This window comes from Mytilus edulis, chromosome 6 (assembly GCF_963676685.1).
Source record: "Mytilus edulis chromosome 6, xbMytEdul2.2, whole genome shotgun sequence".
Taxonomy (NCBI): Eukaryota; Metazoa; Mollusca; class Bivalvia; order Mytilida; family Mytilidae; genus Mytilus; species Mytilus edulis.
The window spans coordinates 70,290,944-70,316,987 of NC_092349.1; the positions used below are offsets into that span (position 1 = coordinate 70,290,944).

Sequence of the window (26,044 nt, forward strand, 5' to 3'; positions counted from 1 at the left end):
AGATTAACAATTATCTTTAGACACAAAATAGAACTCTACCGAAACAAGGATTAATCGCATGTGCTTTTAACGGGTCTTTAACAATTAGAAAAGCACATACTATTTTGTTTCCCTATTCCCTTTATTCAGGATATTCTCTATCATTTGTACAGGCATAAAAGTGGGAGGTTGTGCTTGGGAGGGGTTTTTTATGTGCATATTGCTTAGATGGAATGGGATGCCTTTACTATAATCTTTCATTAATTTGATACGAAGTTTGACTGTACATGAACGGAAATTCTTATTACAAACGGGACATCAAACTCATAGTTTGTACACCAATATTGTTTATAACGTCCCTAGATACGGTTCATGTTACGATTTAATCCTTGAGATAAACTTATTTATACAGGATATCAAATTTAACCAGTAGAAAAATCTCACAATGTTGGTTTTATTGGTACAAGGTTTATTTTTTTCCCTTTATATGTATGTTCCAGACCGTTTAAGTATTTAAACCATACGTGTACGGTGAGGACCGTATGCGTACTTTTTTGTCGGACCGTACGCGTTCGGTAAAACTAATATTAAGAAGTTGGTAAAGTTTATAAGATACAAATGTATCAACAGATCATAATAACTTAAATCCCAAATTTATGTAAAAAGTTCAATTGTAATTGAAATGAACACTTAATATTTTAACTATTTAAAAATGTCACCCAAATTTAATCTGTTAATCTCCTGCATTACACCAAGAATTCCAAATGGTGAAGTTGAATCATCCATTCATAAATTTTACGGACACCATCACGAGTTGGTTGACCGTTATGACATAACCGTTTCACAAATGATATCGGATATGTTCCTTACGTCGTAACTACAATCCCCTTCCCTTTCATGAATGTGACCTACCGAATGAGACTATTTACTGGATTTGTTATAAAATAAGCAACACGACGGGTGCCACATGTGGAGCAGGATCTGCTTACCCTTCCGGAGCACCTGAGATCACTCCTAGTTTTTGGTGGGGTTCGTGTTGCTTATTCTTCAGTTTTCTATGTTGTGTCATGTTTGCTATTGTTTGTCTGTTTCTCTTCTTTCATTTTTAGCCAGGCGTTGTCAGTTTAGTTTCGATTTATGAGTTTGACTGTCTCTCTGGTATCTTTCGTCCCTCTTTTAGTATGTCAGTAATACCTTAATTGAACAAAATATGTAAATGTAAAAACGATGACATTCCTTGTGGTAGCTAGAGTATCAAAAGAGGATTCAGATATACAATTAAACAAATATGTTCACTTACTCACTTTTCCATCTAATTGTAAAAAGTAAAATCACAAAAAATACTGAAAATTAGAGGAAAATCAATTCGGAAAGTTCATAATCACATGGCAAAATCAAACAACAAAACGCATCAAAAACGAATGGACAAGAACTGTCATATTCCTGACTTGGTACAGGCATTTTCAAAAGTAGAAAATGGTGGATAAAACCTGGTTCTATAGCGCTAACCCTCTCACTTTAATGACAGTTTCATCAATTTCCGACATATTTACATTGATGCGTTAAATAAACAGACACAATAAATATAATAGTCAAAATATGGATACATCAGTCATCATCATATAACAATTTTAAAAGAAACAATCTCACAAAACACAAAAACATCTACTATCTACGAACACATTCATTGATTTGAGTGTCTGACGTCAGAACATTTTATACGTCACATAAATTTGTCGTTCAATGTGCATACAAACAATTTTAAAATTTACATAGGAATGTTTATTGTGTCTGTTTATTTAACGCATCAATGTTATGATTTTGTTTGATTTTTATTTGCAGACAAAATTACTACAAACTTCTTGTCTCATCTAATGACCATTTACGTCTTGATGTTTATAAAACACGTTTAAACGCTGTTGACTGTTGCATACAACATGTAATTAGACAAAATACGTATAGTGTCTTGAAATATGAAATTTATTTGTATGAGGCTTAGAAACGGGAAAATGCGAGGTTCTACCGAGCATTTTCCCGTTTCGTGCCGAATACAAATAAATTTCATATTTCAAGACACTATACGTATATTGTTTTTATACTGAAATCGAAAAAAAAAATGTAACAAATATTGTTAAAAAATAAAGTGTTTGGAATTTCCCTCTTGGGTTACCATTTTGGGGTATTTTTCTATGAGCGTAGTCCAGGCGGTAAGACATTGACATTTTAAGGAATTAGAAAGGGAAAATGAACTTATTAATAACATTTGATAAACGTGGTATATAAATTACTGATTTAAAGACATAACAAGTTTAAATTCATAAAAGTTTGACCATTGTTACTACACGTTGTCATGGTTGTGACGTGACGTTGTTGATGAAATACGGTAGTTCCGGTAAGTAGGCGGGGCTAATAGGTTAGTTGGGGTCATTGACGTATAAAGCTAACGTTTATACGTATAGCTTTATCTGTATAGTACAATAGTTGATTGCAGTATAAACCTAGTTATGTCTTTTGTTTTGGTGAGCTGTTGGGTTACTGTCCAATTGATCTATGTCTCACTTCTTTTTGAAACCCATTTTTTTAACTTTGAATTAAGACTTTTTTTTAAATATAAAAAAGAATTTCTTAATGACCAATACTATAACACTAACACGTTACTATAATGAAGAAACAAACACTTTTTATAATATGCATACTTGATTATCTGAAAAGGTTGAAAATACCTCTTCCGAATGGAAAAGTACCAAATAAAAATGTACCACCGTCTGTAACAAATTCAAAAAGTGTTGTCTGCATCATGATCATTTGCACCCGACCATACATCCTTATTCGTCGCTGTAATATGAATTGAATTGTTATGCGTATGAAAGGAATTTGTCACTCTGAATAAAGTATTCAAACACAAAAAAAACTATTAAAATCAAATGAAACTGTATGTCTTTATCATGTTTATTGTATACAAAGACCTCTAACTACAAGCTTGAGATTTAAAGTATGTTACAAAATAACATCCGAGACAGCATCAATGACAGTTACATTAAAAGGACACTATCTACAAGATATATAAAAAACATAAAGTATGATTTTTTTGTTCAACAATTAATGTGTTACAAGGAAATAATAATTCGCTTATAATGATTAGACCTCATTGGATTACTATTAACGTAAACTTTAATTTAACTCCATAGATAGATGGATTACGCATAAACTGTGCGTGTTTTGTTTTTTTGAGGGAAAAGAACACGGCCGACACTCGGCTAACCGAGAGATTGGTCAGTTAATCTATATTGAGTATGCGGCTATATCGGCGATTGGTTTGTTAATCGGGTTAGCTAAAGTCTGTTAATCAGATGTTATCGAGAAAATCATTGACAGTTCAGCATGTTTCATTGTATAACTTTCTAAATATATTTTCATCATAAAAAGTATTCATACAGTACCAACAAATGAAATGTACTGTTTTTCCCTCGTATAACCCTCCTGATAGAGTGACGATACAGTACCAACAAATGAAATGTACTTGTTTTTCCCTCGTATAACCCTCCTGATAGATTGAGGGTACAGTACCAACAAATGAAATGTACTGTTTTTCCCTCGTATAACCCTCCTGATAGAGTGACGGTACAGTACCAACAAATGAAATGTACTGTTTTCCCTCGTATAACCCTCCTGATAGAGTGACGGTACAGTACCAACAGTTGGAATGTACTGTTTTCCCCTCGCCGTATTCTCCTGATAAAGATGAAAACAAGAAAAGTGATTAAGTCGCAATACATTAATATTCTTTTAACATGTTTTGTCCATACCTACTACATGTAATATATATGTCATCATATAGCCTACACAAATGAGTAAAAGTCATCACGAATAGGCCCCAAATGGCAAAATGATTTAATGCTGATCCCAATGTTGAATCGTAAACTTTCGACAATAATTAGTTTTTCAATCAAACGATCTTGATAATTAAAAACAAAACAGATTATTGTCCTGAATGTTCGTGTAAAAGAGGGGCGAAAGATATCAGAGGGACAGTCAAACTCATAAATCGAAAATAAACTGACAACACCATGGTACTAATACTTACAGATGAACCTAGGTCATCAGTTTTAATTATCTTACTAGATTACTAACCATTCAGAACTTACTAATTAAATATCATTCATCTTATTGTTTAGATTGATGATGTGTTACCATTCGTCGCCATTATTTCCGATTTAAATAATATTAAAATGATAACCGCTGTGCATGAGGCTAGTTTTCTTTACAGATAGGTAGTAACATCCCTTGGTAATGTGATGTTATAATCAATCGTATTTTTACCATCTTTATATAATTTTTATATTATTGAAATTTGTTATTCATTCAATATTCAAATATAATAATTTAATATATCATTATATATAGAAACAAGGAAATTTGAAAGTCTTTGATTCATCAATCACCTTTGTTCAAATCATAAGTCAGTTGGACTTTCCCGTCTACATTAAATAGTAATTACCCCGGGATATCAATAGCTATCAAAAAGGAAAGAAAAATATTGTATAACGTTAAACATTAAATACAGCAACATGCAGAAAATGAACGCAAATGTCGATTCTTCTCTTTTTTTAGTGAATGTCACGGACGGACGGATGAATAAGTCTTTCAGTGCTATCTTACAATATTGACTAAGGAATCAACGATTATAATATATCAAATTATTATAAACATTTAAAGTCCAAATAAATAGTCCAACAGCTTCAGTAGTTTGTATATCCAGATTACTTCCCTATATGTTAGTTCGTTATGACGGTTATGGTATCGTGCACGACAGTTCCACTATAATACGTAGATATGTTGTTTGTTGAATGATGTATAATTGCGTTTAATCTGTATGACAACTCCTTAACTTGCACGTTCGTGCAACATAAACATGAACTCTATAATCTCACGTTCATGAAATGAACATATGTATTCTATTAATTTACGAAGATAAATACGCACATACATTTTATATGTAGCAAAATGTGTCATACTGTAATAAATATCATAATTTGCATGATAGTTTCACGTACATAAGGAAATTCGGAACCTTGTACACATACATATCACGTACATTCAATTTATACCTGTAATTAACAATCTTGTTCTTGTTCACTAGTAAAACCGCAAATATTTGAATATAAAACATTGTTTTCATATCTTTAAATCAGTTTACAAAGCATTATAAATTGTCCAATTTACATAATGGAAAATTGTCTGCAGAAGTCTGAAAGTTTCGGAAATTTGATAAACTAAAGTAATACACAGAAAAGTATAAATATATGTAAGAATAAATAAAAGCAACAGTAGTATACCGATGGATAAAACACTAACCCCGGAATTGATGCACAATATACAGTAGAAACATTGTAGGTTTAATTTAGATATCGAATATGAAATAATCTAACGAGTGTGGCATCCTTCCAAAATCCCAAGCAGAAATGAATGACAACGTGTATAAAGAACTTGTCTGACCACTGTTTAAAAATAGCCTAACCTGTCCGAAGAACTCGATTGACCACTATTTAAAATAGTCAAAAGGTGTGTAATTAGGCCAAGCCTAATCAGTGTGCGTTTAAACACAGGTGAACCAAACTTAGGCCAAACGTAATTATATACATAAAAGCGTATGTTAAAACTATGTATAAAATAAACTTTGAAAAAGAGACGTCCTGCGCAAAGACTGCAAGTGCAATTCTCTGATCATAACGACAATTTCACAAATTATTATCTATATACAAGTTTAACTGTATAAATATGTAAATAACGCAATAAAATTCATCTGGATCGTGACAGTGAAATCAAAAACGAAAAACAAAAACACTTTTGATTTTCATTTTGGTTATTGAAAAATCAAAAATCAAAAAATGAAAATACTTCTGTTTACCGTTTTGGTTTTCGAGAATTCAAAATTGAAAAACGAAAACACTTTTATTTTTCATTTTGCTGTTTTGGTTTTTAAGAAATAAAAATCGGAAAATGAAAACTCTTTCGGGTTTTGTTTTGGTTTTTAAGAAATCAAAAACAAAAAATGAAAACACTCTCGTTTTTTGTTTTTTGATTTTGATATTTCAAAACGAAAAACGAATGAACGCAAATATAAACGGACCCTGGTGATACCCTCGGGGAAATAAATCTCCACAAGCAGTGGCTTCGACCCAGTGGTTGCACATAAACTCATCATAGATACCATGACCAAAACTTTATATTTACGCCAGACGCGCGCTTCGTCTACAAAAGACTCATCAGTGACGCTCGAATCAAATGTAATGCCAAATACGGCATAGGTAATATATTCCTGAAGTAGAAAATCCTTAGTTTTTCAAAATATTACAGTTTTGTTTACAGTTAATTGATAATTATGAACATATCAATGATAACTCAAGTCAACACAGAAGTGCTGACTACTGGGCTGGTGATACCCTCTGGAAAATAAATCTCCACCAGCATACATATGATAAAACATGGCGGGAAGAAGCTGACTCGGACTCTTACCTCATATTATCATTGGTATAAGTTGAGTCTCAAATCAAAAGAAAAAAAGAAAAAATATGCTTAAGTTTTTGCAAATGACCCTTTATCAGCTATTTAAAGTCTTATATGAAAAAATAAGTTGGTGTCATGGGGCAAAATATGTTATATTGTATTGAAAACAACAAGGAATCCAAACATTTGACACAAATTCCAACATATAACCTAAGTATATCCTCAAGGTATTTATTTGTTGAAAATTAACTTGCATGACAAATAAGCAATATCAATGTGATTTCGTTTGTCATGCTCAGGACGATCCTTTCGGGATCCGGGAATTCTTTGTTCTGAATTTCGGGATGTCGGGATTTAAATTTCTTTAAATCGGGACCTCCAGATTTCATATTTTAAAGCCTGGGACTTTGGGATCAGGACCCCTCCACCCCTTTCTTTTATGACCTACACATTTCTTATTTAATGTCTTTGCTTAGTTGCATATTCAGATTAAAGTCTAGATAAATTCAAGCAAAGTATTTATAAAAATATTTTGCATGAAACTTGTTTAAGACCGCTCAAATGGTTTACTTTTGAGATATTGTGATTTGGATGAAAAATTGTCACATCGACACTCGTACCATATCTGCTTATTAATAGATTGAATATGACCCTACGTCAATTGTCACTTACGTTTAAGTGTTTTGAAGATAAGAATTTTAAATAGACCATTAATATTGAGCAAATTAGTCATATAGTTGAAACTTACAAGTCCCACTGACATTTAAGTGATCTTATAAAAGAATAATTTTAAATGCAATTTACATTTTTAAAGGAAAAGCATTAGGAAAACTTTTACTATAAAAACACTTCAGCTGAGTTTGGGAATATTTTTTGCATCGTTTTACAAGTGTAGGAATGATGATGTTCAATCGTGGAACCTATTTAGTTGTGTTCATAGCTTGTTTAATTGTTAAAATTGGTGCTGCGCGAAATTGTGAACGAATCAATATTCCAATGTGTAGAGAGGGAATTGGATATAATATTACACAGTTTCCAAACAGTTTGGGACATCAAAAACAAGAGGACAGTGGTATGGAAATACACACGTTCTTTCCGATAGTCAAGGCTAAATGTAGTCCACACTTCAAGCAGTTTTTATGTGAATTGTATATTCCTAGATGTAATCCAGCAGATCCGTTGTTGCCACATTTACCTTCACGAAATCTTTGCGAAAAGGCTAGAAATGGTTGCGAACCTTTAATGAATAAATTTGGATTTTATTGGCCTGATAACATGAGTTGTGAGAAGTTTTCAAGTAAGTTGTCTTTTTCACAGCATACTAATTCAAGTTAAATGTTTTAATTATTTAACAACACTTAATCCATTCAAAGCAAATTGAATACAGTGAAAGCATTGTTTTCGATTGTGCATATTAAGACTCAGATCGACGTTCAGTCTCTAATGGACGTCCGTTTCTCAAATCAACTTTCAATTCTGACGTCACAATATAATAACATTTCAAATCGACGGCTAATTGTTATGCTCTAATTGACGTTTGTGTTGTTCTCAAATCGACGTCCAATGTTTCGGTTTCTTTAATCGACGTTCGTTTTATGGATTTGCAGCAGTGGATAACATCTTTATTAACGGGTGATTTGAACCTAAAACTCTTAAGTTGTTGAAAATACAAAACCTAAATAAATCATTATAGTTTTCAACAATTTGGCCGTACGTTTTTGCTCTTTCTGTTTTATTAAAAGTGTCGGTATGCTGCCCTCTCAATGCATTTCGATTATCTTTGTCTTTGGTGTCATGTGACATTGTCGTACAATGTATATCCAAATTTATGTGTTTATATGAACAAGGAAAGCGAAAACATAGTTCGGGAATATGAATATCTTTCGCCAAATAATTATACGCGTGTAGATGTAATACTTATATATATATGTGGATAACAATATAAGAAACCCGTTATAGTTTCTTGTAACTACTTCAAAAATAGACCAAAAAATACAGATAATATAGACAAAAATCAATTTATACATAAATGATTGTATAACATTGAAGAGACATTTATTGACGAAATCCGGATCTGGCGTAAAAAAAAATATTGACACCTTATGTTTGTGGCATAACATCTTTGCCACTAGTTAATTGTTTTCTGTTTAGTTTTAAAGTTATATTAAGATCCATTTTGTTACATCTTGTGATTATTTTTTTTTTGGCAATCGCCAATGGCAGTCAGCAGGGTTAAAGAGCATCCGTTGTTCGACCTGTTAGTCAAACGCGTTTTGTTTAAATATACTTTTTCACTTGTTTACTTGGGAAAATGTTGTTTGTGCTGTATTTAGACCCTTCTACAACGAAATTCATTCTACATGCACAAGTATAAAAATTGCGGTTTTTATCCAACGCAATCATACGTTTGAACGTAGTTTTCAATTTAGACTTTTTGATATTTTTTCGTTAAAATTACTAACCATTCAGAACTTAAAAAGTAAATATCATTCATCTTATTGTTTAGATTAATGATGTGTTACCATTCGTCAGCATTATTTCCGATTTGAATAATTTTGATGAAATAACCGCTGTGCATGGGTCTAGTTTTCTTTACAGATAGGTAGTAACCTCCCTTGATAATGTGATGTTATTATCAATCGTATTTTTACAATCTTTATATAATATTTCAATGTGCTATTCAAATTTGTAATTCATTCAATATTCAAATATAATAATATAATATAGAAACAAGGAAATTTGAAAGTCTTTGATTCATTAATCACCTTTGTTCAAATCATTAGTCAGGCGGACTTTCCTGTCTACATTAAATAGTAATTACACCGGGATATCAATAGCTATCAAAAAGGAAAGAAAAACATTGTATAACGTTAAACGAGAATTAAAGAGAGCAACATGCAGAAATTGAACGCAAATGTCGATTCTTCGCTTGTTTAGTGAAATCAAAAACGAAAAACAAAAACACTTTTGATTTTCATTTTGGTTTTTGAAAAATCAAAAATGAAAAATGAAAATACTTCCGTTTTCAGTTTTGGATTTTTTGGATTTCGAGAAATCAAAATGGAAAAACGAAAACACTTTTGTTTTTCATTTTGGTTTTAAGAAATCAAAATCGGAAAATGAAAACTCTTTCGGGTTTTGTTTTAGTTTTTAAGAAATCAAAAACAAAAAATGAAAACACTCTGAGTTTTGTTGTTTGATTTTGATATTTCAAAACGGAAAACGAATGAACGCAAATATACACGGACCCTGGTGATACCCTCGGAGAAACAAATCTCCACCAGCAGTGGCATCGACCCAGTGGTTGCAAATAAACTCATCATAGATACCATGACCAAAACTTTTTAACGCCAGATGCACGTTTTGTCTACAAAAGACTCATCAGTGACACTCAAATCAAAAAATGTTTGAAAGGCCAAATAAAGTACGAAGTTAAAGAGCATTGAGGACCAACATTTCCTTCAAATGTAATGCCAAATATCGCTTAGGTAATCTATTCCTGAAGTAGAAAATCCTTAGTTTTTCAAAATATTAAAGTTTTGTTTACAGTTAATTTATAATTATGAATATATCAATAATTATAACTCAAGTCAACACAGAAGTGCTGACTACTGGGCTGGTGATACCTTCGGGAAAATAAATCTCCACCATCATACATATGATAAAACATGGCGGGAAGAAGCTGACGCGGACTCTTACCTCATATTTGTATTGGTATAAGTTGAGTCTCAAATCAAAAGAAAAAAATCAAAAATCTACTTAAATTTTGGAAAATGACCCTTTATGAGCTATTTAAAGTCTTTAATGAAAAGATAAGTTGGTGTAATGGGGCAAAATATTTTATATTGTATTGCAAACAACAAGGAATCCAAACATTTGACACACATTCCAACATATAACCTAAGTATATCCTCAAGGTATTTATTTGTTGAAAATTAACTTGCATGACAAATAAGCAATAAAAAAACTTATCAATGTGATGTCGCTTGTCATTCTCAGGATGATCCTTTCGTGGATCCGGGAATTCTTTTTTCCGAATTTCGGGATGTCGGGATTTAATTATCTTTAAATTCGGGACCTCCGGATTTTATGTTTTTAAGCCCGGGATTTTGGGATCAGGACCCTTCCATCCCCCCTCTTTTATGACCTACACATTTCTTATATAATGTCTTTGCTTAGTTGCATATTAGATTAAAGTCTAGATAAATTCATGCAAATTATTTGTAAAACAAACCATTGCACAAATACTTGTTAAGGTCTGTACTCTGACCTATAATGGTTTACTTTTGAGAAATTGTGACTTGGATAAAGAGTTGTCTCATCGACACTCGTACCATATTTTCTTACACTTATTAATAGATGTTATATTGAGTAATTCATCCTTAGCGTTCAACTGTTTTGAAGATTATTATATTAAATGTGACCTTTAATAATGAGTAGATTAGTCATACAATCGAAAATTACAAGTGCAACTGATATTTAAGTGATCTTTTAAACGAATAATTTTAAATGCAATTTACATTTTTAATGGAAGAACATTAAGAACAATTTTACTATAAAAAAAACCTAGCTGAGTTTGGGAATATTTTGTGCATCGTTGTACAAGTTTAGGAATGATGTTGTTCAATCGTTTTACCTATTTAGTTGTGTTAATGGCTTGTTTAATTATAAAAATTGGTGCTGCGCGAAATTGTGAACGAATCAATATTCCAATGTGTAGAGATGGAATTGGATATAATTTTACACAGTTTCCAAACAGTTTTGGACATCAAAAACAAGATGACAGTGGTTTACAAGTACACCAGTTCTATCCGTTGGTCAAGGTTAAATGTAGTCCATACTTAAAGCAGTTTTTATGTGAATTGTTTGCTCCTATATGTGATCGAGCAGATCCGTTGTTGCCACATTTACCTTCACGAAATCTTTGCGAAAAGGCTAGAAATGGTTGCGAACCTTTAATGAATACATATGGATTTAATTGGCCTGATTACATGAGTTGTGAAAAGTTTTCAAGTAAGTTGTCTTTTTCACAGCATACTAATTCAAGTTAAATGTTTTATTAATCCATTCAAAGCAAATTGAATACAGTCTAATCATTGTTTTCAAATATGCATATAAAGACTCAGATCGACGCTCGGTCTCTAATAGACGTCCGTTTCTCAAATCAACTTTTAATTTTGACGTCACAATGTAATAACATTTCAAATCCATGGCTAATTGTTATGCTCTAATTGACGTTTTGTGTTGTTCTCAAATCGACGTCCAATGTTTTGGTTTCTTTAATCGACGTCCGTTTTATGGATTTGCCGCACTTGATAACATCTCTATTAGCGGGTGATTTGAATCTTAAACTCTTAAGTTGTTGAAAATACAAGACCTAAATAAATCATTATAGTTTTCAACAATTTGGCCGTACGTTTTTATTCTTTCTGTTTTATTAAAAGTGTCGGTATGCTGCCCTTTCGATGCATTTCGATTATCTTTGTCTTTGGTGTCATGTGACATTGTCGTACAATTTATATCCAAATTTATGTTTTTATATGAACAAGAAAGGAAAACGAAAACATAGTTCGGGAATATGAATGTCTTTCGCCAAATAATAATACGCGTGTAGATGTTATACTTATATATATGTGGATAACAATATAAGAAACCCGTTATAGTTTCTTGTAACTACTTCAAAAATAGACCAAAAAATACAGATAATATAGACAAAAATCAATTTATACATAAATGATTGAATAACATTGAAGAGACATTTATTGTCGAAATCCGGATCTGGTGTAAAAAAAAAATATTGACACCTTATGTTTATGGCATAACATCTTGGCCACTAGTTGATTGTTTTCTGTTTAGTTTTAAAGTTATATTGAGATCCATTTTGTTACATCTTGTTATTAAATCTTTTTGGCAATCGCTAATGGCAGTCAACAGGGTTAAAGAACATCTGTTGTTCGACCTGTTAATAAAATGCGTTTTGTTAAAATATACTTTTTCACTTTTTTGGTCTTTTGGAAAATGTTGTTTGTGCTGTATTTAGACCCTTCTACAACGAAATTTGTTTCACATGCACAAGTATAAAAATTGCGGTTTTTATCCAACGCAATCATAGGTTTGAACGTAGTTTTCAATTTAGACTTGTTTATATTTTTTCGTTAAAATTACTAACCATTCAGAACTTAAAAAGTAAATATCATTCATCTTATTGTTTAGATTGATGATGTGTTACCATTCGTCGGCATTATTTCCGATTTAAATAATATTGATGAAATAACCGCTGTGCATGGGTCTAGTTTTCTTTACAGATAGGTAGTAACATCCCTTGGTAATGTGATGTTATTATCAATCGTACTTTTACAATCTTTATATAATATTTCAATGTGTTATTCAAATTTGTAATTCATTCAATATTCAAATATAATAATTTAGTATGTTACAAGGAAATTTGAAAGTCTTTGATTCATTAATCACCTTTGTTCAAATCATTAGTCAGGCGGACTTTCCTGTCTTCATGAGACAGTAATTACACCGGGACATCAATAGCTATCAAAAAGTAAAGAAAAACATTGTATAACGTTAAACGAGATTTAAATAGAGCAACATGTAGAACTTGATTGCAAATGTCGATTCTTCGCTTGTTTAGTGAAATCAAAAACGAAAAACAAAAACATTTTTGATTTTCATTTTGGTTTTTGAAAAATCAAAAAAGGAAAATACTTTCGTTTTCCGTTTTGGTTTTCAAAAATCAAAATTGAAATACGAAAACACTTTTATTATTCATTTTGGTTTTTAAGAAATCAAAATCGGAAAATGAAAACTCGTTCGGGTTTTGTTTTGGTTTTTAAGAAATCAAAAACAAAAACTGAAAACACTCTCGTTTTTGTTTTTTGATTTTGATATTTCAAAACGAAAAACGAATGAACGCAAATATACACGGACCCTGGTGATACCATCGGGGAAATAAATCTCCACCAGCAGTGGCATCGACCCAGTGGTTGCAAATAAACTCATCATAGATACCATGACCAAAACTGTTTTAACGCCAGACGCGCGTTTCGTCTACAAAAGACACATCAGTGACACTCGAATCAAAAAATGTTTGAAAGGCCAAATAAAGTACGAAGCTTATCAATGTGATGTCGTTTCTCATGCTCAGGATGATCCTTTCAGGATCCGGGAATTCTTTTTTCCGAATTTCGGTATGTTGGGATTTAATTATCTTTAAATTCGGGACCTCGGGATTTTATGTTTTTAAGCCCGGGATTTTAGGATCAGGACCCCTCCATCCCCCCTCTTTTATGACCTACACATTTCTTATATAATGTCTTTGCTTAGTTTCATATCAGATTAAAGTCTAGATAAATTCTTGCAAATTATTTGTAAAACAAACCATTGCACAAACACTTGTTGAAGTCTGTACTTTGACCTATAATGGTTTTCTTTTGAGAAATTGTGACTTTGATGAAGAGTTGTCTTATTGCACTCGTACCCTATCTTCTTACACTTATTAATAGATGTTATATTGACCCTAAGTAATTCATCCTTAGCGTTCAACTGTTTTGAAGATTATTATATTAAATGTGACCTTTAATAATGAGTAGATTAGTCATACAATCGAAAATTACAAGTGCAACTGATATTTAAGTGATCTTTTAAAAGAATAATTTTAAATGCAATTTACATTTTTAATGGAAGAACATTAGGAACAATTTTACCATAAAAAAAAACCTAGCTGAGTTTGGGAATATTTTTTGCATCGTTTTACAAGTATAAGAATAATGTTGTTCAATCATGTTACCTATTTAGTTGTGTTCATAACTTGTTTAATTGTTAAACTTGATGCTGTGCGAAATTGTGAACGAATCAATATTCCAATGTGTAGAAAGGGAATTGGATATAGATTTACACAGTTTCCAAACAGTTTGGGACATAGTACTCAAGATGACAGTGGTTTAGAAGTACACCAGTTCTATCCGTTGGTCAAGGTTAAATGTAGTCCATACTTAAAGCAGTTTTTATGTGAATTGTATGCTCCTAGATGTAATCGAGCAGATCCGTTGTTGCCACATTTACCTTCACGAAATCTTTGCGAAAAGGCTAGAAATGATTGCGAACCTTTAATGGCTAAATTTGGATTTGATTGGCCTGATAGCTTGAGTTGTGAGAAGTTTTCAAGTAAGTTGTCTTTTTCACAGCATACTTATGCAAGTTAAATGTTTTATTATTTAACAACACTTAATCCATTCAAAGCAAATTGAAAACAGTCTAAGCATTGTTTTCAAATGTGCATATAAAGACTCAGATCGACGTCGTTCGGTATCTAATATTAAAGTACAAGACCTTAATAAATCATTATAGTTTTCAACAATTTGGCCGTACGTTTTTGTTCTTTCTGTTTTATTAAAAGTGTCGGTATGCTGCCCTCTCGATGCATTTTGATTATCTTTGTCTTTGGTGTCATGTGCCATTGTCGTACAATGTATATCCAAATTTATGTGTTTATATGAACAAGGAAAGCGAAAACATAGTTCGGGAATATGAACCTCTTTCGCCAAATAATAATACGCGTGTAGATGTATAACTCGTCTTAACATCAACCCAACAATGTTAGATCTGTAAATTTGCTTTCGCAAATTTTTGGTTCTTCCCTCGCCGGGATTCGAACCCATGCTACTGTGATATCGTGACACCAAATATATATATATCAGTCTAAAGATTTGCACAACGGTACTGATATAAGATGTTATAATACGAAAATGTTGTTATTAAATCGTATTGACAAAATATTTCGGCTCAACAAATGGCCTTCTTCAAGTGTCACAAGTTTTAACTATATTGATACATATTGTATAAGGTGTAAAAATAGATCAGTAATAATACAGGTAAGTTTTGGTCGATTGATTTTAATCCAAAATCCTGAATATCATAATATAAACAAAACTCTATAATTCAATATACGTGACTGTGTATATTAACAATAAAAATGAGTGAAAACAAAACTGTTAGTATTTCTTATTGATGCCGTTTGGATGATGTACATTAAGTTCCTTTATCCAAAAGCTTTCCCGAACCTGTCGCTGGGCATCACTCCAGTGAATGTTCTGTTCAATCACTAGAATGTTCATGCGGTTAAAGTCATCAGGTTTGTGACCCGACTGTCTGAAGTGCTGAGAAACTGGGAGAAGTGGCTTCTTAGAGATATCACTCCTATGGCCATTGAGGCGTTTGTGGAGAGGCTGCTTTGACTCACCAACATATTGTTGAAAATACAAGACCTAAATAAATCATAAATAATTTTTTTGTGGCATCTAGGATTTTCCAAAATACACAGACAACACTTTATATTAAATGAATAAATGAATTCTAATCAAGGAAAACCTTTTCACTGGAAAGACAAAAGCCTGCTTCCACATTACATATTCATAAATTAGTATGAGGCAGGCATGACATGTGAATGGGGACGAAGTCTGTATGATTTTTTATTTTATAAATCAAACATGTTAAAAAGAGAAACGGAAATACCGTAACGTTTCCGATTTTGGTTCTATTGTTAGGGATTTAGTTGTGACATTATGACGTCATATTCGATGTATAAAAGAACGTAACTTTTCCGATTTTGGTTCTGTTGTTAGGTATTTTAGTTGTGACGTTATTTAAGTTATGACGTCGTAATCAACGTAAACAAAGAAACGCTATCATCTTATAACGTTTTTTTTATAACAAACAATTTTTAAAAATGAATAAGTATTGAGTTTCTTTCTTAGACTGATAAATATACATTTTATTCAAAGTCTCATGCAAACAGGACCGGAAACGGCAACTTCCGAAGCAAGGTTGTCGGCTCTCCGAACTTTCCTGAAGTCCTACGAGTTTATGAGCTTCGGTACTTGCTTTGAAGTTGCGGAAACGGAAGTAGATTTCTGCGCAGATCAGGAAATTAAAAAACGCGACAAAAAAAAATTGAATGATTTTGAGTTCATTAGTACAATGAAAATATCGGGAAAATTTTCCCGATTTTTTTTTATTGAATTTTCTACTGTTATTGGGGACTTCGTCCCCATATAAACGTACAAGCCAAACTATTTTGCTGTAAAAAGGTTCTTATTTTGTTTTAATTTTTCTTCAATCACTCTAGTAATTCAAATATCTTACCTTGTCTTTGATTGTATCTCTTATTATTTGCAGACGAAATTGAGACTACACAAACATTAAAGAAACCTCAAACAGTAAGGCCTGTTATCAAACATTCAACAGTGAGACCTATCATTTCAAAATCACAAGAAACAGTGAGTCTTTCAACAGTCAAACACATAGTAAAGACTTCGTTTCCATTCAAGCTCAGTATAAGATATACAACATCAGCCATTACATTTGTGTCATGTTGCCGTGTGTACTCCTACGCGTAAGTTTACAAGTACTTTAGTTATAATTATTACTACGTAATGTCCGGTTTTACTTTTGTCACATTTGGTATCTAGGATGAGTTTAATTTGGTCAAATACGATTGGATCACTGTAAAGGGATATATTCTTTTTCAAAAGTTGCAACAGAAAAAAAGCTAAAGTTTGAAACAAACATTAAAAATATAAAAATGGAAATTCACAAACATCAGGACATATAATAGACAAACAACAATTTCGATCAAAAAAGAAACAACAAAAACCCAAACAAACAACACAAGACAACAGAAAGGACACCAAATAGATGTGAGCAATATGCACTAACATGAAACCATAGGTGGGCTCTTGCTTAAACTTTTTACCCAGTTTGTCATGTGACATGAAACGATATAGACATTCATACTATCCATACACAATAACACTGTGCCAGTGTATTTAGTCTCTTGTGGTAATAGTTCATGCAACATTAGTTTAAGAAACATATTTCTTTATAGTGGATTGGGAAGCAAGTTATTGAAACTTATATTAACCCCTTTCCACTTTGCGGGTGCGAGTGCTGCCTTGTTGCGGCATTAGCCTACTCTTTTTCGAAATCTACAAGGATGTCTTTTACGTGTAAGAGATATAACTCTCTCTTAACACGGGTCAGCCATTTATCCTCCACTTCCGACGGACTATCATCGTTTCCTCAAAACCATACTCGCAAATGGTGTCAAGGGAGAGCCGAAAATTTAGTCCCTAAATTTATCATTCCAGAACGGGAATCGAACCATGAACCTTTGTGTTAGTAGTCCGATGCACGTACCACTACACCACGGCTCTCTTTTGCAACATTAGTTGATAGCTTCAATAAACCGCTCACACCTGTCTTATTTCTCTGTACTGTTACAATAGCATTAACTGAGATTGTATATAGTTATAGATACGGTATTTTCATTTCACTAAATAATTATGTTCTGCTTACTTATAAATAGTTCACCTATGCAAGAATATTTTATAATCAGATGTCGATAGAATATTGTATACACATAAATACATCTTCTTATTTTCAATCATAGATTTAAACCAAAAAGCAAGCTGTTATATTACTTTAAGTGTTTTTTTTATTAATTTAGCAAGAAAGAGTTTACACTTCCTGAAGACGAGGGTTTGCTCTTGAAAACAGCAGACGTCAGGTCCTTGAATAAACCTACAGTTTCGTGGGAAACCACTTCAACAGAAGAACAAATAGGTAATGTATGAAGATCTGGATGTGGAAAGTCCTCCATTTCTATATTCTTTTTTTTTTGCTCGAAACAATGCAACAACTGAAATGAAATGAAGGATTGATTTTCTTCAACTGTCAAATTCAAGGGAATATATTTTTAACCCTTTTTGGTATGCAACCGTATGTGACGTACTATGATTTTGTGGTTTACATCCATCTCTTAAGTAGCTAAACATATTCAATATTTTTGTCAACAAATAATGATTTATCAGTGGTTACATGTCATAGAAGTATTTCATAATAACAATAAAAACACTTCACACAGTTCTGAGTTTTATACTAAAAGTTTGACCATAATCGGACATAAATAAGACATACAGCAACCGACGACAATTACACGGTGATTTCTGCATGGGTCTCGTTTCCCATAAATCACATATTAGTTCGTAGTTTCTATGACTTTTTCAGATTTTAGTAAAGATTTATACTTCTTATTAACCAACATTGAGTACATCAGTCAAGGCATGGGGTAATGCAAATGTGTAATTGTAATGCATGGTAATGCATTACATTTCCCCAAGTAATTGCATGTAATGAGTAATGCAGGATTTTTAGCATTACATAATTGTAATATAATGCATTACTTTAGTAAAAAATATTATATACTATTTGTTACTATATTCATTGAAGACCTATTGGTGACCTTCTGCTGTTGTCTGTTCTTTGGTCGGGTTGTTGTCTCTTTGGCATATTCCCCATTTCCATTCTCAATTTTACTAGCCACGACTTGGAGTGTGAACTTTTTTTTTAAATAATAAATATAACGAATTATATATAGCCGTCTTGAATATTCGTGTAATTTGTCTAATATCGGCTGATTGGCCTCGGTCTTCATGCAATTCTAATAATCTTAGATAATCGACCTTCCAAACTTAAAAGTAAAGATCATGCATCCTTATTTTTAGATTGGTGACATTATCTCCGAAATTAAAGAATACATTTGATCTGAATAGCTATCAAAAGGGAAAGGAAAACATCGAATAACGTTTAACTACAATTAAATAGAGCAGCATGCAGAAATTGAACGCAAATGTCGAGTCTTCGCTTGTTTTATAGTGAAATCAAAAACGAAAAACAAAAACACTTTTGATTTTTATTTCGGTTTTTGAAAAATCAAAGATGAATAAATGAAAATACTTCCGTTTTTCGTCTCGGTTTTCGAGAAATCAAAAATGAAAAAAAAAACACGTTTGTTTTTCATTTTGGTTTTTAAGAAATCAAAATCGAAAAATGATAACTTTTTCGGTTTTTGTTTTGGTTTTTAAGAAATCAAAAACGAAAAATGAAAACATTCTCGTTTTTTGTTTTTTGATTTTGATATTTCAAAACGAAAAACGAATGGACGCAAATATAAACGGACCCACCAACCCAGTAGTCAGAATTTCTGTGTTGACTTGAGTTTTCATTGATATGTTCATAATTATAAATCAACTGTAAACAAAACTTTGAATTTTTTTAAAAGTAAGGCTTTTCTACTTCAGGAATAGATTACCTTAGCCGTATTTTGCATAATTTTTTGAAATTTTTGGTCCTCAATGGCTTTTCAACTTCGTACTTAAAATATCAAATTTACTATATCTCTTAACAGATTGCTGGAGTTATAACTAAAATAGAATTTAGGATTTTTTTATTAACTCAGAACATAATAATCTAAATATTGATTTTCTGTTGATTATTATTTTTCACACTTTACCTGAATCACTAGAGGGAATTTGGAGTTTAATCCTTGCCCAAGGAAGAACTTGATTAATACCAGATAGTTGAACATTGTCATGTAACACTAATTTGTTTGTTTTACAATCAATCTTTTCTCCATTTGACACTTTGTCATTAATTAAGCTCTTTGTTTATTGCATGATTAATAAAGCTTATTAAATATTTTGATTGAAATTAAAAAAGAAAGAAATGTATTTTTATAAAAGAAAAGTTAACATTAAGTAAAAATGTGTAATAAATTACATCTTGAAGAAAAAACAGAGATGCATACATTGATACGTTAAAATTCCCCGAGGGTATCAACAGCCCAGTAGCCAGTACTTCGGTACTGCGAAGTACTGGCATGAAAATACGGATTTTTTTGTGTTATTAAATTTCGCTGTTACAAAATGATAGAAATTATTATAAATTAAAGAATGTATCTCCCTCATGCAAAGCTCTGATTCCTTTCACGGATTTGGCAAACCTTTTGGACATTTTGGATTATAGCTCTTCATCTTTTATATAAGCTTTGGATTTCAAATATTTTGGCAACGAGCATCACTGAAGAGACATGTATTGTCGAACTGCGCATCTGGTTCAAGAAAATTGGTACCGTAAATGTTATTAAAACCAAAGACAGAAGAGCAATCAACTGTGATAGGTTTGGTTAAACAGACTGGAAATCAGAAATATCATATAAATGATCCTAAGCAAAAAGAGGTCACAGATTCATTAATTCAGCTTATTGCCAGTGATTTTTAAAATACTTCTGTTTGCTGCAGCTGAAAGCCTAGAAAGTAGGTTTATGTTGTTTTTCAAAATGTTTAAAATTTCTTTTCACTTGATAATAAATTTTAAAAAAGTAATGTGTAATTCAATACATTTCTTTGCAAAAGTAATTGTAATGTAATGCATTACTTTGATAAATTCATGTAAGAGTAATTGGAATATAATGCATGGTTTTATTAAAGTAATTGTAATGTAATGCATTACATTGCAATGTATAAATCGGCCCATGCCTGCATCAGTCCAATAGAAGTGTGACGAGTTCTGAATTACATTTGGCTTGTACCAAGTCAAAACTATGACAGTTTTTGTCCATTTGTTTGACGTGTTTGAGCTTTTAATATTGCTATCCGTACTCTCTGGGTTTTTTTTTTACTTTAGGCTAAATAGTTTCTAATAAAGATATTTCTTTTTTAGGGAATTATTTCACGTTGGTAATGGTAACTGAACATACTAACAGATCTAATGACGGAGTTATTGAACATCGGTACATTAATTGGATGGTAACTAACATACAAGGTAGAGAGGTATCGAGTGGAGTAACGCTGAAGGAATATGAAGGGCCACTTCCACTTCAGAATACGAACACTAACGTTGACCTTCTAAATCAGAACACATTAGTCTATTTTCTGTTGTACAACCATCCAGATCCATTAGACTTATTGTCGCTTGGGACAAACACGTACCCTGTACATATATGGTAACTACAGGACTGTATCTATATATAATTTATATATTTATAAAGGTTAAAGCTCCGGATAAAAAACTGATTTCTTTTGTTGGCTTTACAACGCAGTTTCGTTCCATCAAGGTTTATATGTTAAAGTCATTCAAGTTTCTGTTCCGCTTTCCACAAATCTGCTTTCGTTGTTTATCAATTTTAGATCTGATAAACTTCGACAAAACACTCGAACGAAAAAGATGGACGACAGATACCAGAGGGACTTTCGATTAACAACCCCTCAATGAAATATTATTTGTCGATGATACGTTATAGATGCGTAGTATATATGTTCCAGACCATATGAGTATTTGGACCGTACGCGTACGGTCCGGACCGTATACGTATACTCGTACGGTCCGACCATACGCGTACGGTCGGACCGTATGAGTATACGCGTACGGTCCAGCTGAGCAGACATGTTTTGCATGGGATCATATGGGTTAAATTTAAACAAACATTTATCAAAATCTTTATTGTTAGTTATACAAATTGTTATTATTACAAATAGATGAATAGAGTGAATAAGCGAACAATTGACATTAAATATTTGTTTAATTGTATATCTGAATCCTATTTTGTTACTCTGGACCAAGGTGACACTTGCTACAAATGTACCACAACACAAGGAACGTCATATTTTCTTTTACATTAATATGATTTGTTCATGCATGTTCCTTCGTCTTTTTTTGTAAAATTTCTAAATATTCTATAACAATTGTCTCCCCACATTATGTTTACTTCCGAGAACTTCAATTTCAATGAGCATAATGGGCTGCATGCAGTTAACGAATTACTGACATGCTAAATGCAGGAGATTAACAGATTAAATAAGTGTGATTATTTTAAATAGTTAAAATATTAAGTTTTTATTTCCATAACTATTGAACTTTTTCTATTAATTTGAGACATAAGTTCTGTTGATCTGTTATATACATTTGTATCTAATAAACGTGACTAACTTCTTAATGTTAATAATCAGACCGTACGCGTACGGTCCGACCGTATGCGTATTTTGAAAAAGTACGCATACGGTCCAGACCGTACGCGTACGGTCCAAATACTCATACGGTCTGGAACATATACACAACACATGCGTGCAATACTTGGTTTAGTAAATATGAATGCATTGGTTCAATGATTTTGATAACATTAAATTTTCGAAAATCGTTTCATATGATTTTAAGGTCTGAATAGACTTATACATTTTCATTGTGGAGATTATTTTTGTTTTACAAGAAATGTGTTTATCAATACGTGTTTATCTATATGTCAAGTGCTTTTAACGACATTAAGACTCACTTGCGGACATGCGTACTTAGATAGTTACAAGTTTAATCGTCTGATCTGTTAATTAACCGGTCTATTCCTATTTCTGATATACCATGTTGACTGAGCGGGAAATATCATGGCTAGTGATGAATTAAAATCAAGAGTTGCTTACCCTATATTCTTCTTATATTTGAAATAAACCAAGCGAAATTGCATCTTACAGGTTATTGATAGCCAGTATGTTTAATGTTTTAAGTACGATATTGTGTTTGTGTTTATAGTGATTAAGATTATAACATGATGTTGACTGCTGCATCCCTTTTTTACATGTTGACCTATCATGTCTGTTTGTTTTGTTGACAAATCGTTGTCAACATGCAGACTTCTAATACGTTCAGGTATTTCACATCCAATTTTTTATGGTAATATTCTTTACAAAGCACAAAGGTGTCAGTATTCACCTCAGAAACTTACAAAACCTTTGAATAGACTTATTAAGAAGGGATATAATTACGATACTGTTGTCAAGTCATTAAAGATTGCATATTTTGGCGTTAATATTGAATCACTGATAAGGTCTTTGCATCGGAACTAAACACATTTATTCTAAAAACAGTTGTTGGCATGACACGGGTTATGTTCTTCTCATATATGTTATGATGGTATGATACTAAACCCCTAACGGGAAGGATTGTGCCTGATGTTCATATGATGAAATCATAATCTTTCAGTCAGTTTAATTGAAGTCTGGAGCTGGCATGTCAGTTAACTGCTAGTAGTCTGTTGTTATTTATGTATTATTGTCATTTTGTTTATTTTCTTTGGTTACATCTTCTAACATCAGACTCGGATTTCTCTTGAACTGAATTTTAATGTGCGTATTGTTATGCGTTTACTTTACTACATTGGTTAGAGGTATAGGGGGAGGGTTGAGATCTCACAAACATGTTTAACCCCGCCGCATTTTTGCGCCTGTCCCAAGTCAGGAGCCTCTGGCCTTTGTTAGTCTTGTATTATTTTAATTTTAGTTTCTTGTGTACAATTTGGAAATTAGTATGGCGTTCATTATCACTGGACTAGTATATATTTGTTTAGGGGCCAGCTGAAGGACGCCTCCGGGTGCGGGAATTTCTCGCTACATTGAAGACCTGTTGGTGACCCTCTGCTGTTGTTTTTTATTTGGTCGGGTTGTTGTCTCTTTGACACATTCCCCATTTCCATTCTCAATTTTATAATATAATGGAATTTTATGCAATGGTCATACAAGCGAGAGGTTAAGCTGACTATAAAACCATTTTCTACATAAGAAAATACATGTACTAATTCAGAAATATGACAGTTATTATCTATGTTTAAATTTTTGATTTTGCCAATTGAATCAGAACATTCCGTTTTGTAATATTCCTCAGTCGGTATCTTTATTTTACTTTTTTAAAGATAATTTGCATGTGTTCTCAAAAACCGTAATGATAATGTTATGAGCGTGTACTTCCAATATTGAGGAAATTGTAGAATAGTAAATGAATGCCAAAATGTGAAACATTTATAAACAAAAAGAAAAATTAGTTGTCCATAGACTATAGAAGAGGGGCAAAAGATACCAGAGGAACAGTCAAACTTATAAATTGAAAATAAACTGAAAACGCAATGGCTAAAAATGAAAATACAACAGACAAATAATAGCAATTAAGAAACAACATAGAAAAATGAATATACTAAGCAACACAAACCCCCACCGAAAAACTGGGGGGGGGGGGGTTGATCTCAGGTTAGCAGATGCTGCTCCACATGTGGCACCCGTATAATGCCACAGCCACATGGTCGACTGCAGAAGTTCCATCAATTTTTGTTTGAAGTATATCATTGATTTTAATTTAGTACATTTCATTGTAGGATGTCAATGGACTTTAAAGTAGCATCAAAATCAATGACGGTTGAAGCTGATGAGTATGCTAGATTCCAATGGGTTCAGAAACCGGCAAATTCAGAATCAAATGTGTGTGAAGATATTACAGGCTATCCAGAAAACTGCAAAGAAAAATCAACTCCAATCACAATACTCAGGAAATAGATCAACTCTGCTGTAATATTTTGAAAATGAATGTATTTGTATTGGTTTTTTTTTATTTTAGTGTGAAGTTTTCTTCCGTAACTTTTAATTGTACAAAACCGTTTCTTGACTGCATCAAATAAAAGCAAAAAGCTGTTTCATTTATATTGTTTCAATCATTAAATAAATATATATATATATATTATATAGTATGCTAGGCGGTGTTGTCGCAATGCTAGGCGGTGTTGTCGTAGAAGTTAGAAAATAAAGTATAGGTTCCAGCCCCGGCGCCGGGGAGGAAGTTACGAATCAAATCTACTCTAATACCGTTAGGTTGATTTCCTTGGCACTTTATACATATTCTAAGGCCTGGTATTTCTTAATTATAAGAAATCTGATGCACAAGGTATAATTTGCAGTTGTCACTACACACAGGCAGACATATACATATATTTATTTACAGTGATTGTATGCTTCTAAAAACAGATTAGCATTCTGCAATTATACTGACGAGATACATAGCTGATCATTTCTGTATACTAAAAATAAATACTTCATGTATTGTATCAGAGATCCTTGTTTAATTCCTACAGGAAGGTAACACCTCCCGAAACGAAAGCTTATTTTTTATAAGCTAGAGTAAGAGGAGGGGATAAGACCTCTGCGCAATGCTAGGCGGTGTTGTCGTAGAAGTTAGAAAGTTAGAAGTACAGGTTCCAGTCCCAGCGCCGGGGAGGAAGTTACGAATCAATCTACTCTAACATCGTTAGGTTGATTTTCTAGGCACTTTGTTTATATAATATATATACATATTTCTAGGATATATCAATGTGTTAATGCAAAGACTATTCTAAAATTGACAATGTGTTTAACTAATTTGCCCAATTGTGCAATGTTAATTCTATTAAGAAGTAAAATCACAAAAGTACTTAACTCCGAGGAAAATTCAATCGGAAAGTCCCTAATCAAATGGCAAAATCAAATGACAAAACACCTGTTATTACACTTAAGTCTGATTACATGCAAAAAAATGAAAAATAATACAAAAAAAATAATATATGCCCCGAGCTCAATTCCGAAAGCTCGTCAAATATTCTATCTGATTTCTTCTTGATCTTGTTTGTCCACTTTTTTTTATTGTTGAGTTCCTGAAAGATCTTTTGTAGTCCTCTTAAACTTATACTAGCTCGGGTTGGTGAAATATGTATATATATGGTATAGAAACTTTAAATTGTCTAGTATTAAAGATTGTACGAATTAATTTTAAGGTTTAACTGTTTTGTTAGGCGTTTGGCGATCTCACTTTGGGGAAAAAATAAAGCAATCAAAGAGAAAGGTATGCTTGAATTTATATCTCCAATTGT

General features: G+C 32.3%; 1 protein-coding gene across 3 annotated transcripts; it reads left to right on the forward strand.

Annotated features, from left to right (window-relative positions):
- Positions 1-7,152: 7,152 nt before the first annotated feature.
- Positions 7,153-24,845, forward strand: LOC139528282 (uncharacterized). 3 transcript variants are annotated; one of them, XM_071324192.1, is made up of 5 exons: positions 7,153-7,783; positions 16,672-16,888; positions 18,002-18,117; positions 21,055-21,337; positions 24,524-24,845. In XM_071324192.1, exons 1-5 carry the CDS (start codon positions 7,384-7,386, stop codon positions 24,699-24,701), a joined length of 1,194 nt encoding a protein of 397 aa, XP_071180293.1. In that variant the 5' UTR covers positions 7,153-7,383; the 3' UTR covers positions 24,702-24,845. The 3 variants fall into 3 exon arrangements, with proteins under 3 accessions (XP_071180293.1, XP_071180294.1, XP_071180295.1); XM_071324193.1 differs by lacking the exon at positions 7,153-7,783 and adding an exon at positions 11,013-11,499; XM_071324194.1 differs by lacking the exon at positions 7,153-7,783 and adding an exon at positions 14,091-14,661.
- Positions 24,846-26,044: the final 1,199 nt, after the last annotated feature.